Genomic DNA, 14,549 nt, shown 5'->3' on the forward strand with positions numbered 1-14,549 from the left:
CTAGACAGTGAGCTGTACCTCATGCTCAGGCCCCCCAAGTCTGACATTCAGGCTTGCAGACACACAGCCCATGGATCCCTGGCACAGCACACAGCTGCGGCCAGGCTCGAGCACCTGTTACTGCGAGGTAATTCAAGTATTTCACTCCACAATTTCAGAGGCCTCCTTTGTATTTGGATTGCTAAGAGGAGGAGCTCACCCGTTTTAATTATCACCACGGGAACAACCCAGTTCCTGAGGAAGACAAGAACAATGGCAACCCCTCCACCCACTGTCAGATGAAAAACCTCACTCAGATTGAACAATAAAGGACAGTGAGTAGGTAGCGAAGGGGAATTTCCAAGCAGATTTCTCCTCTTGCAGGAACAAGTACTCAGGCAAGTTAAGCACTTCTTCAGTTTATAGTCAGACGAAACAAAGGAGGATGGGGAGGACTTAAGAGAGCTAGACAAAAACCCATTCAGGGTAACAGAGAGCCAAGCATAAAAGAAATTTCTTTTTGCACTATTACCAGCCTCATTTTATGTTCTTTAGAACCATGAACTCGAATGCTCCTGCTGCAGATACAGTCAAATTGCTGAGAGCTGAAACGCGCACAATACCTTCAAGTGCAGCTCCAGTACATCTGTCTGGCTGCTGCTTGGTGTGCAGTGCTACAGCTCCTTCTGTGAATGAGACTGCCCCAGTGCTGCTGCCAGATACCTACCTCGAAGACAGAGGAAAGTGAGAAAATCTTCTGTCTTGGGCTTCCTTTTGGAGAGGTCAGAAATCTGAGTGGCAGGAGGGGGTAACAACGGCTCCATTATCTTAATTGGAGTTGTGCTGGGACTGTTTGGCTGGGACTGAGCAAACTTCCTTTGTGCTTGCAGCCTTGGCCTGTGGAAACAAGAGCACATCAAAAACATATTAGGCAGGACTTGCTGGATGTGTGAAAACATAAAAATTCACCATATGGGGGGGGGGGCGGGGGGTGAGGGGGGGCAGTGGGAAGAGAGAGAGATCAAGAGAGAGAGAGATCGATCTGAATCCATCTCCTACCAATACCAAATTCCTAACTGGGTCAATAATGAAGACAACATTTTATTTGTTTTACCTCTTGGTATCTTCTGCTACAATTTGGAAAACCAGAAAGGGAACATCTTGACTGCAAAATCTGTGACTACTGTTTCATATGTTCTGAGTGCCTTCTTGCACATGATACAATTACAGTTTACCATTCATTTATTTGGAAATTAAATCTGTATTTTGCACCATGAAAATGTCTTTTTTTTTTTTGTTAAGTGTTAGTGCTTATTGCTTTCTGTTTTTAATTAAATTACAAATTAGGTTTATTTTAGCCCTATTAAGGTTTTAATTTATTCCAATCTGCTAGAATCTTATTTTCATAGTAAAATATATATATTAATAGATAAGGTATATATATTTGTATCCAGTTCTTAAAAAAAAAAAAAAAAAAACCTTTAAGAGAAGATATTTTTGACAGGGAAAACATCAGGTCAAAACCTTTAGATTTTTGTTTGCTTGGCCACAGCCCAGCAGACAGTAAGCAGGGAGGTCAGCAGTGGGGTTAAGCAGGATTTGGGATAAATTTGTAAGATTGAAGGACATGTGTGGAATGAATTTGTTCAGTCCTGGCAGTGGGCAACGGACTGACACTCTCTGATGAGTTTTAAAACATGCCCGGATACGGCTGCAGGAAATGAGTGGCTGCAGATGATTTTGGCACTTGGCTGCAAATTATTTCAAGCCTATCTGAAGGGTCTGATTAACTGCTATGTAGCAATGAATATGATTTTCTTTAATATGTCTAGAACATGAATTGGTATTAGGAAAAGCATTTTGGGGCAGGACAGATACCTGGAGGGGGTCTCACTGGGAACCTGGCTCAGTTCCCCATGTAAGAACATGTTAATTTTTCACTTAAGCAACTGGGATTCTAATTATGATCTTTATTACAGCTTCAAAAAGGAAAGAAGCTACAGAAATAACTTAAAGCCTTGTTGAGAAAGGATGCAATTTTATGTCATTTTATTCCCTAATAGCAGAGTATTTACATAATGTCAAAGTGAAACCTATTAAATAACACTGAAGGGAAGCCCAGGTCTTGTCACTCCATGGAAGCCTCGACTATTGTGACTTAAGGAAAGCACAGTTATCATTCAGTAGGAATAAAACATAATTGGCAAACCTCTTGTTTTTAACAGGTATTAACTTTAAATATTTGGGTAACAATAGGTTTGTTACTATATTTCAAACTTCTACAATCTTGTCGCTAAGATAACAAAAAAATATTGAAAATCTCAGAAGTATTTGTATGAATATACACGTCCCCTAATGACAACAAGCAAATGTAACTTTCAGCAGTTTTCTCCCTGAGCTATGCATAAAGTTGTCCTTGTCCTCACTATTCAATCCCCATTGCCCTGAACAACAAAACATACCAGCCAGTCTTACTGCTTTTTTTTTTTTAATCTCCTCCATGGCAAATATAACCTGCTGTTTACAATTTTTTTATCATGGTGCTTATAATTTGTGAACCGGAACTAAAAGACAATTTAGCACATATATTTCCTCATATCTATGAACAATTATCTTTCCAGAATGAAGGTCTTGTATAGATATGCCAGTATCTCCGAAAAATTACTCAGATTGTTTTGCAAAGTCCCATCTCTTCAAGCAGACTAAGGACTCCCATGCAGAATGAATGGTATTTTAATTTCAAGCAACTACATTTCTATCACCAAAACCATACATGCAGCCAGAGAAAAATGCTTTGTGTTGGCTTCTGTTCTGCACAAAACATATGCTCTCTCGGCAAAAAGCAGACTATAAAGGTTAGCGAGCATCCTGGCTTTCTGCACAGCAATTTTTTCCCATTGATGTGCTTCATCAGCCAGGCTGTTAAAAACATAAACCCACTCGCTCTCTGCATCTCTGTACCTGCTCAAATCTCATGTGATCAGTGATAAGCAAGGAGTACTATGCCACAAAGTAAAGATCAAGCCTGTTTTATGGGTCAAAATTAACCCTTTGCAGCAAGAATCATCCATGCTGGTTTGCAGTATCCTTATTATCAGTCTCCAGGGCACTGAAACAGGATTAGAGAATAACTTGCAAGTTTGGCATAGATGTGAAATTAATTAGTGAACCGAAAGTACTTTTGGTTCTGTGTTTGAAAGTACACTGTCTGCTAATGTTCTTTTCTGGGACAAAACAATCCCTATGGAGCCTAGCCTGGCAGCATCACAGGCTCTTCACTACCCATGGGGGCCCTTGATTTCAGGAAGGATAGAGAAAATTCCATGTATTCCCTCAACCATGAGCTTTTGCTGCTTCTCCCAGGGAGACTGTGGAGACTTTCTGCTATATGGTCATATGTGTCCAAGATGCTTCTCCTCTCAAACCAGAGTTGAAAGATGGCTGTACTTCCATCCACTCAGTTTGACCTCACCAGTGACACAAAACCAGGGCCCCTTATGAAATATCCATCTTTTATTAAAACCACGAGCAGTTACAGGGTGCAAAAATCATTGATTCAATTTATAAACACTAGTAAATGAACACACTCTTTTATGACTGCAGCATCCTTTAGGTTTCTGCAACTACTGTTCCTTGCATGAATATGAATGTGCTCCACAGGCTTCTACTTCAGTGCCTGAGAGTGCATACAGAATGAGCTGTGAGCAAGAAATAAAACTATTCTGTAGCTACAGCTTACAGGGATGAGGAATCAAGATTAGGAAGCAAAAGATGTGTTCTTAAGTAGCCCTTGCTTCAGATTTATGTAAACATGACCAGTTTCAAAGGTAGGCCAACAAAGAAAAAACACACATATTTCAAAACATTGGCAGCAACTAAAACTGTTTTCTTGTGAAGGCATGTATGTACCTTAATAAACTTGTATGTCGCTATGAAAACCTCCAGCAGCATAAAACCAATTATTTCAGGTATGGTTTCACATTACACTTAATCCAATCTAAGTGTGAAGTGGCTGCCAAAGAAGGATTGTACCCTCCTTCTTCACTACAGTTGCATCAGATGAAACGTATCAAGTTGTACTCACCACTTCTGAACAAGGAAGAACAGAAATGATAAAAGTGCTCAGTGTATGATGGTGTCTATCTAAAACTTAGAGAGAAACAGTGTAGCCAGCAGGACTGAGGCAGTGATTATCCCCTGTACTCAGCACTGGTGGGGCGACACCTCAAATCCTGCATTCAGTTTTGGGCCCTTCACCATGAGAAAGACATTGAGTGGTGGAGATGAAAATGCAGCTGGTGAAGCATCAGGAGCACAAACCCTGTGAGAAGTGAGTGAGAAAGCTGGGGGTGTTTGGACTGGAGAAAAGGAGGCTCAGGGGGAATCTCATTGCTCTCCACAGCCACCTGGAAGGAAGGTGTAGCCAGGTGAGGGTCAGTCTGTTCTCCCACAGAACAAGTGACAGGACCAGAGGTAAAGGTCTCAGGTTGTGCCAGGGAATGTTTAGATTGGGTATGAGGAAAAGTTTCTTTACAGAAAGGACTGCAAAGCATTAGGATAGTCTGCCCAGAGAAGTGATTGAGTCACCATCCCTGGAGGCATTTAAAAAGACACATGAACGTGCCACTTAAGGATACAGGTGGACTTGGCAGTGCGGGGTTAATGGTTGAAGTCAATGATTTTAAAGGTCTTTTCCAACCTAAATGAATCCATGATTGTTTAAATGCATAACACCACCAACATGGCTTTGCTCTTTGCTTCTTAATGCAAGGGTTTCTGCTGGAATGACCTATTTAGCGTTCATTTGGCAACAACAGACAGATTGGCATGAGCAGCAGAAAGAACAAAAAAAAATCCTGTTTCCGTCCTCCAAATAAATTGCTCACTTTGTCCTCACTGAAAGGGTACACACTGTGTAAGGTTTATAAATACGCAAACAGAAGAAACTTTGCAAGACAGAAAAAGATGAGGAAAGAACTTAAAATAATCCCACATCTAAACGTCATGCAAACACCCAACATGCAGCCAGAAATATGTAGACTATTTAAAAATAAACAGTAAACCACCTTCTCTCAACGGAATATTATTTTCCTTCTACTTCTTTTGAGAGACTTTAAACACATACCTATGACACAAAGTTTAAAAAAGCCTCAGCCTGAGGAAGTCTCAGCTCCTTTCGGTATGCTTCTCTTCTACTGAATTGGCTTTTTAGGTCTAAGAAACTAAATTTCAGCCAGAGACTAAAACACCCCAACAAAAATATTCTGACTGCAAAAAGTCAGACTAGGCTACAAAACATTTATGTCTTGCAAAATATACATTTTGAAGCTTTTTTTTTTAGAGTAGAACTTATTTTTAGTTGAATATTTTAAGCAAATTGTATTCTTAATAATTAAAACACTACAGTTTGTGTTAACTAAAAGTGCTTCAGAATGTCTTTTAAAAAAGCATATCCTAGCACCATTCCTCTAGCTTGTAGAAAAGTTCACATTTAGGAAAAAAACACTTAATACACAAAGACAGTCTTTTCTTCACAAAGCAAAGTTCAGGCTAGTATTAGCAGTCTGTGTTAAATGTAGTGAACATTAACATTCTAGATAACAGTGCATGTTGTGCTAGCCACAAATCAAGTATTAAACTATCAGTGTGTGAGATTTTTTTGTACACCAGCACAAAAATCCTACTCTTTTAAGCCTTTACTCTTTTCTTTACTCTCATAAGCAAAAACATAGTGTAAGTACTACAAAACAGACACAAAACCAAATATGCACAGATGTGTAATATATCTGCATGCACACAAATCTATTTATAGAAAATTCTGGGTTTGAGAGGCTATTCTCATGCCTAAACATCTCAACTGGGAAAAGATTTGCAAAACAACCTTCTGCAAACTCCAGCAATCTGCAGGTTTCCACCAAACTTCCTGCTTAGTATGTGCTACCGTAAGTCCTTGCTGTTTGGTCTCATTACCTTTCACTTACTCCTTAAACTCTACTTTTTCTTTTGTCTTTTCCTGCTTTTCTGTAGCCTGATATATCCTTTTTCTTGGTAACAGCAGGACCAGGAGTTAGGTTTCCAAACACTACTTAGGAACCATAGCTGAAGCAGCTGCTTGAGTGGTACAGTTTTGTGACTAATTCCCATTTTCCTTCTCACTGCAAAGTGCTTTTCACTTAACAATTAAGGGAAGGCTCTGGCACGGCTGGGCACTCTACCTCACAGATTCTGTTCTGACCACTCCATGCTAACATCATTATAGCTTCCCCTCTGCTGAATACCTGTGTTATTTACTTCCTTGCTGTGACATTTTGCTGGCATGGTGAAAAACTTACCTCTGAGGTTTGCTTGGCTCTGTGCCCCTGATCTCGATGAGGTCTGAAGTCACCATCTTTCGGTCTCATTGGAGGTGATAAACCAAGTTATGTAAATTGTGTAACTGCACCATACAACGTGGCACTCTGGCACACAGCATGTCTCTACAGAAACATTCACTTGTGCGTGCAGCTTTGCTCATTAAGGTAAGCTTACTTGAATGTGACAGGCTGCAGAAACGTTCTGCCCTCATTTAAAAATAAAATAAAAACGTAATTTAGGCTTTAATAGCCAGGTGTCTTCTAGAAATCAGATGATTATCAAGCGTGTAATTTCCACCTCAATGTCGACCAGGCAACTTCTAGGCAAGCCCAAGATGAGCATGCAAAACTTGATGCTGGAAGTATCATTCTTCATGGGACAAGAAGGAAATCTTGTGCCAGCAGGAAGCATGGCTAAGCTACATTTTACCCTTTCAATCCTCAGAATAAGCCAAAGACCTCCCAACAGTGACCTTCTAGAAGACCACCAGTTCATGTGAACAGAGCTCCAAACTTCAACAAGTTTTCTAGGACTATAATGCCAAAACTTATATGAAACATATTCTTTTTTTTTTCCAAACTGTGATGGTTAATACTTGGATACTCAAAAAAAATGCAGTGGGAAAAAAATTCCCCTCAGAACACAAGATCTTGTTGGCTGTTCTTGGAGCTGAGGCTCTGGTGACACTAGGGAGAGTTTCTATCTGTAGTCACACACCTCTGCCACCACTGTGTCCCAAGCTACCCTGTCAGGTCAATCAACAGCACCACACCAAGAGCAAGAAAGCCTGTGTGTGAAGGAGTCCTTTGAATTGCATTTCCTCTCCTGCATGCCCCACAGCTACTGGGATAGTATTTTCTGCCCATATCAATGGTATCTTTTGCCCATTGTCACTACTGCCAGCAAGTCCACAGTAGTGGAAACGGAGATTCAATGGGCATCTGTGTCCCCACACTGGTTAGCAGGTGTGGGATGTACCAGGTGTGGTGGTGTACCAGGAACGGATGAGAAGTAAGGAGACCTGGTTGCTCCCATCCATACAGATATCAAGTGCAGGTAACTGTTGCAAAGCATGGAGTCACTCTCAGATATGGCTCCTTCAAAATAATTTTCAAGTTAATGTAATCCAAGACACAACCTAGACCTGTACTACCAGGTAAGAGTGTAATTCTTTACCCTGTCATATGATTAAAACAACCTTGGTTACTTTTCAGTAAATTAAACATTCCAGAAAGGTTGAATGCAACCATTTTCAGAAGCTATTTTTACTAAGACCTTTATTCACGCAATCTTTTTTACTTTCTGTGGGCCCATAAATCAAAATTGGGCCTAAATTAAAAAATTTTAAACTAGATTTAAATTTTGATATGATCCAATGAAAGCACGATATTCAGCCCATTCAGTCCTTGATTGCTGAGCCTAACAGGGCACATTTCTTTAAAAAACACTTATTGCTGTAAAACTTTAGCCATAATGAATGGATGCACATTTTCCTTTGAGATTTTTTTTGTGTGTATGTGTGTGTTTTTTTTAATGGGAAACAGTTGGTTTCTGAGAACTTCCTCTCATGTTAACAACAGAAAGGTGTTTGGGAATGGCATTTAATGAACAATAATTGAGCTAACCCATATGCTTCATGACTGGTTCAAAGTAAAGCTAGACACAAACTTTTCTTCTCCTAAAAACTGCTTCAGTTATCATTAACTCTGGAACCGCCTGTTTTTCCTGGCAATGCTTACTGATTACAAGAAGGTACTTGCAGTCTCCAAACCCTCCTCATGTCATTCAGTTTAGTAGAAACACTTATACCTACTAAGGGAAACAGCTGGCTGTTCAAACAACACAAAAATAGCATTGGGCAAAGTGGGAGTCTTTAGAAGCTGCTAGGCCCTGTTACCATTCCCCACCACTTTAACTGTGTTAGGAGGAACTGGATAACTCCAGCCATAATGAGCCTTGTACATACTCCACAGTGCCTATATAAGCAGTCACAATGACATAGGTATGGAGAGCTTGCCTGCTAGGCTGAGACCCATACTAGACAGTTTACAGAAGTTGTAGAAAACTAACACTGCCTTCAGGTTTCACCTGTGGATCCAGGAAGTACAGGTGTTTCAGTGGTCTAGATAACCTTGAGAGGGCTAAATCACACTGGGTACTAAATGCTCTGCGTTTTTGCCCTGAAACATCCACAGTGGTCAGGGAATTTTGACACTACTCTTATGCAGCAGTAGGATTTCCCAGTGTGAACTTGAGTGGCCTTCATGGATTTCAGGATACAGGGATGCAAAGAGGAACAAGAAACAATCCAAAAAACCAAGAGCGTAATTAGTCAAAGTTGGAAGGAGAATGGGTCCCCTCTCACCTTACTGCTGCAACTGGTTTATACTGGACTTGATGAAAGAATAGTCTACGCTTATAGCACACAATTTGCATCACTGCAGCACTGTAGGCAGGGTCACAACCTCTTATTGTACTTAAACCAAAACTTAACTTTCAGTTACAAAGGTGCAACTCCAGCACAACACAATTAAAAAATCACACATCCACCTTCAAATATCTCAACAATTACATGCTTCTGGCTCAGACTCTAGCAGCTGGATAAAGGCTGATTTAGATTGAAATACATTAAAGACCATCAAATACTCAAACCCTTCCACCTGTCCCATGTGCCAGTGGCTGTGGCAAGTACAGGAGGGTTTCTTAGCTGCTGTCCAGAGAGAAGCAGCAGTGGGAGTGTGATCAAATGAGGATATGGCAGCTGAATGAAGCTCCCAATAAGCAGTTTTCTTACAGCCTTTGTCATCAGATCACAATATAGCAACTGTCCTAGAGACTGCTCCATAAATCCGGGACCAAAGCCTTATTCCTCTATAAGTAAGTGTGGGATGTGGACAATCAGAAAGACAATGAATCTTTTAAGTCTACTTTCTCCAGGGCTGTAACACCTGAGATTGGACAAAAATTTTTGCTCTCCATACAGACATGTGGTGAGCTGTACATGGCAATAGATGGCAGAAGAGATCCTTCTGAATACTGGAGACAGGTGGTGCCACCCTTCCTTTGTCCTGCAACAGTTCTTAAAAATTCCCATTCTGGAGTGGCTTCATTTCTAGTCTAAGAACATAAGCACTGGTACTTCAACCTTTGACTGCTCCAAATTGTACTCCAGCTGTGTCTATACTGTACCATATTGCACACTGCATAAAGCTTTCAAATTTATCAGTCTACATGGAAATCAATCTAATAACAATGTTGCAGACTGTGAGTACTACAAATGCTCCTCCCAAAGTCCTGGTTATTGCTGACACCCTAAACACCACAGCCAACAGCATTCAGCTGAGCCAGCTTAAATATGCCCACAGAAGCTACAAAGGTGCACAGTAATGCAAAACCAGCCTCATTCAGAAGGAACAAGAATGTATTCCAGAAGTCCATTTTAGAGGCGGCTGTGTCCTATCCCTCCTGTTCTTTGGGCTATGCATACTAGACAGATTGCACCCTAGCTTATGATACTTGCCTCTTCAGGACTAAGCTATGGTGGGAGTCACCGCACTCGTGTGAAGCAGTGCCAAGTACCAGCTGATGACCACTGACTTCAGCAGTACCATAAAAGCTACAACAATTTCTGACTCCTCCCCACGCTCCCACCTGTGCACAGATTACTTCTGCTCCTGCACCCATGTTCTGGAGGCATTCCTTTTCTGCAGCACTCATCACAGGCTGCTACTTGGTTCTCTTCACCAGAGCGCTCTGCAAGCTGCCTACCAAGTACAGCAGAGCACAGCTACCTACGAAAGTACTTGTCAGATGGAGACTAGGGTTTCCAGTTCCTGCATCCAGAAATGAGGGCTGCCTCTCTGTTCTAGCAGTGTGACCCAAGATGCCTATTTTTCAGCTTGAGCCAGAACCACCATGCTGCACCAAAAAGCAAGAAGAACATCATCAAGAAGTAAATTTAGGCCAAGTCTACCATTTTATGCTGTGCTGCTGCACAGAGAAGAGCATCACCACATGCTAGAAAGTTAAAATGCAAAACCGCAGCAGCAAAAAAAAAAAGAATTAAGGAACTCATTTACATTTGCTTGGTTTCTAATAATCACTACCAGATGTCTGAGCATGCACTATGTCTACAAACTTCTTTTCAAGAAAAAAACCACAAGAATAAAGTTATTTTTTCATGTTAAACCCTGTCCCTTGTGCTGGAAGCAAACAAGGTTGAACTCCAGGCTAATGGGCACCTTCCTCACTGGAAGGAGGATGCAATTTCCAGTTCACTTGCACGATCTCCACCTACTGGCAAGGAACTTGTCATGGTCCTGCTGCAGGCACTCACTGAAGGTGGAAGAATGAAGCAACCTTCACAACTCTTCTGATATTCAGGTAAAGCCAGTGTGGGAAAGCCTAGGGGCACAAAACGGTCTCCCCTTCCACTTCACTTCTTTGCAACACTATGGTGCTGTCTGTGTAGAATTGCAAGCAACTTTGTTAACTTTGACATTGTTTATTACCAACGCAGGCTTGGATCATTTTTGAAAGTGTTTTTGACCCTACAAGAAGATTTCCCACCCTATCGAAGACAGCCTATAGCATGTTAAAACCTGTCCATTTTGAGAAAACTTGAGCACTGCCCCTCTGTTTAATTACAGAGAGGTCACAATTACTTCTAGCACAACACACTGTGCAGCTTCAATATTATTCTAGTATTATTTTCAGTGTTCTCAGACATCTGAGGGACATCTGCAAAACCTGTTCAGTTCCCAGTTCCCAAGCAGGAGACATTAAACAAAACCAGCACGGTTCAGGTGGTAGAGCTTCCCACTTCCTTGCTCATGAGATGCCTAGGCACTACCCAAACCCCTGGTCTCTGATCAATTCAGGGCTGCTCTTTGTTCCCTATGATAAACCAAATAATTCCAAACATAGCAGCAGCTCCCTCCCTAGTAATTTGACCAGCTGTGAAAACTCAAGAGGATGCAAGATCAAAGCCATGCGACTGAAGGAAAATTCTCTTTTCACTTTGAGCAGCTTTTTCTCCACAATTGTCCTTTTAAAAAAAGTTGTTTTACAGACCATTTCATTCTTGTTTTCCAACCTCAGAAAAACACGCATACCTCAACTCTAGCAATCGTTCACCTTTGCCCTAAAAGCAACTTGCACTAGCCAGAAAGCCACAGATTACTGCTGGCAGAAATGTCAGAAATAACAGTGTATGGATCGTTCTAGCCATCATCTGAATGGCTGAGAAACTTCCTGTTCAATTAAGCCCTGCATTAATCCCTAACATTTGAATAAAATTTTCCATCTACTGGCAGGAAGTGATAAAAGTCAATAGGTTGTGGGCATTTTAACCTCTTGCAGAGGTTGCAGCTTGCAATTTAACCACACCTGAAACCATGTATCTGCACTTCCCACAGGGAAGTGTACTTTAGAATGCTCCTCTACCATCTGGCTATTACCAGGAACTCAATATTTCTCTTGTAAAAACTACAACGTTTAGACACGCAGCAAGGGAAAAAAAGAGAGACACAAGACATCCTATATCTGCTGCACAGACTTTATTCTGATAAGCAGCAAAGTGATCACTTTTGCACAGAACACCCATCAGACACATTCACTGTCTTGCCAAAAAGGATTAGTAAACAGAAACATGCAAGTGAGCTATCAGGGGAAGAAAACAAAATAAAAATTGGTATATTCCATTATGCTAACCCTATGCTATTCTTATATAATACTGAAGTCTATTATGTTAAATCTATGCTATTCTTATATAACTCTGAAGATAAAATACAAACTTTAGCAGGTGCTGTCTCTACTTTTTCGCCTCTTTTCCTTCATCATTGTACTTTTTTGCATTGAGTTTCTCTTGGAAGCAAACCACGACCCTCTCCAGGCTTCCTCCCCAGGAGTCAAACAGCCTATTCTTGCAAGTCAATCAGGCAGATGCAGTCAATTGTCCCAGTAACTCTGTTCATGCCTTCTTTCAAGCCATGCCACATCCTGCTACCAGTCAAACTGGCCTGAAAAGGAAAGGGGCCATTCACCTCAAACCTCTTCTTTACATAGATGCTAAATCCTATGAGAGGGGGCTGGCTGGACTGCCAGAGCATGCTGTCTTTCTCTTCCTCCTGAATGCCAGAAGTAGTTGGGAACTAATGATATGAATGGAAACTATGGTAACAATTCCTGTGCCACCACAATCTATTACCTTCCCTGCAGACTCTCTTTCTTTACCTGCAGTAGTAAGTATTCAATACTCTCTTGCTTCTTGTCACATGTGTCACATTCCCCTGCCCCTGGAGACTCCAGTAAAAAGATATGGTGCATATCGAGTTCATTTCAGTACCAGGTAATCGCAGTAAAAAACCCACACAGACACACACTAATTGTGCATACACACCACACATCTGTCCAGGAAGTGACAAAATACAGTCCCTCTGAGAAGACTTTGTTCACAGAAGACTGAGATTAATCAGTGCTTTTTCCCTAACACCCTCCTTAATTTTACTTTTAGGATACACAGTGGTACGTGAGCAGCAGAACGCCTGATAACTGATGATACAACTCAGATAAACTAGGAGCTTGCTGATAGTGGAAGGAGAAAGTCTTGTTCCTTCTGGTTCTGCATCCCATTGTGCACCCTGACCAGGAAGTAATGGGAGGGCACAGTCCCAGAATGGGGAGGACAAAGGGAGTGGGACCACACCCTTCTGGGGCAGCAAATGCTGCATTGCCTCACCTGCATCCTCTCCCCCTGAATGAGTTCAGTTTGGTTAAAACGGAGAGGCTGCTTCAGAAAAAAGGTGTGGTATATGTTCTTCCCTTCACCTCCAGCCACATGCTTCTGCTTATGCCAGCCCTAGAGCTCCTGAGACCCTATAATCAGCTGGCTGAGGAAGTCCGTCAAGCTGAAAATTAATTTCTAGGCTAGGTCTTTTTCCTTTTTCAGGTTGGGTTTCATAAGCACGGAAGTGCTGGTGCTGGCACAAAAGAGGTGGCACAAACACACTAGAGGGAAGAACAGGACTCCCTTTTCCACTAGCAGCTCACATTAAGATCACCCTAAGCTGACTAAGAAACACATTAGCTATTGAACTGTAAAATTTTAACAGAAAACATTCCTAGCAGCAATGCCAGTGAGGTCCCTTTCACTGTCAACCTTTCTGCAACAAGGAGCCTACTTTCCACCAAGACATGCAAGGAAGACAAATTTGGGTGAGCTTTTTTACTTCATAACCTTGGGGGGTTTTTAAGAGGTTTTTTTGAAGTAATGAAAAGGTCTGATTTCCATCACTTCTGTCCTCATGAGCAGATCACCCACTACTTTTCCCTGTATCATCACAGGCAAAGCCCCAGCTTACAAACATTTAAAATAGAATGGAGAGGGTGGTATACCAGATGCTGTCTACACTGATGGTGACACTGCATAAAAGTGCAGTGAGCACTTTATGGGTGCCCCATGGGCAAAGTCCACTGGCTGGCACTGTGCTCCTCTGGAAGTATCCCTGAGGTGTGGTTGGGGACCATGATAAATCACCAGAGCAACAACTAAACACAGTAAATCTGTCTCAAAACCCCCAAAATCCTGGGATGCTTCCTGGCACCTTCTCTTCCTCCTTAACTACATCGAGCCAATATTTGGTCACTGATCTACTGGCAGTCCTCAGGCAAATAACTTTTCTATCCCTTTTCCAGGCTGAAATTAGAAATTAAATAAAAGAGGACAGGCAGAAGGAATAAAATCCTATGAAAACCGGTATGTGCACACCCATGCCTGCTTGAATCAGATGAAGGCTTGAAGTCAATTTGCCACATGGCCATACAAAAGGTCGTGGCAAGAGTGCTCCCACACAGGAGCAGCAAGAAATTGGCAATTACTTCAGCTGGGGCCACCAGTGAACTTTTGATGAACTTGACACCAGTTCATGTAGTTGTCAAAGGCACCTGAAAGATAACTGGTGAGAATGCCATGCAAAACTCAACACCGACAATGAAAGAAGTGAAATTGGAAAGAATGGTTGGGCAGCAAGAGAAAACAAGGCAATGCGGGCAGGAGCAATTGAGAAAGTAAAACATTCTGTCGGTATGTTCAGGAAAAGTGGAAGTTGACCAAAAATAAAATGGAAATCCTGTAAGGACCAGATGACTGAGGAGAGAATGGCAATGCAGCCACAACAATCCTGATTAGAAAACTGCTGAAATCTGACACCATATGC

At 41.6% G+C, this 14,549-nt stretch overlaps 1 protein-coding gene across 4 annotated transcripts in view; it reads right to left on the minus strand.

The window, feature by feature from the left end:
- JARID2 (jumonji and AT-rich interaction domain containing 2) overlaps positions 1 to 14,549 on the minus strand; it is a 210,262-nt gene that overhangs the window by 58,228 nt on the left and 137,485 nt on the right. For all 4 annotated transcript variants that reach the window (XR_012053914.1, XM_002189147.6, XM_072924165.1 and 1 more), the window contains exon 4: positions 707 to 876. Coding sequence is in view for 3 of the 4 variants with exons in the window: in XM_002189147.6 (XP_002189183.1) it covers positions 707 to 876 (170 nt within the window). In the remaining variant the exon portion in view is untranslated. The remainder of the gene's footprint in view (positions 1 to 706; positions 877 to 14,549) is intronic.

The sequence above is a fragment of the Taeniopygia guttata genome, chromosome 2 (assembly GCF_048771995.1).
Source record: "Taeniopygia guttata chromosome 2, bTaeGut7.mat, whole genome shotgun sequence".
NCBI classification, from domain to species: domain Eukaryota; kingdom Metazoa; phylum Chordata; class Aves; order Passeriformes; family Estrildidae; genus Taeniopygia; species Taeniopygia guttata.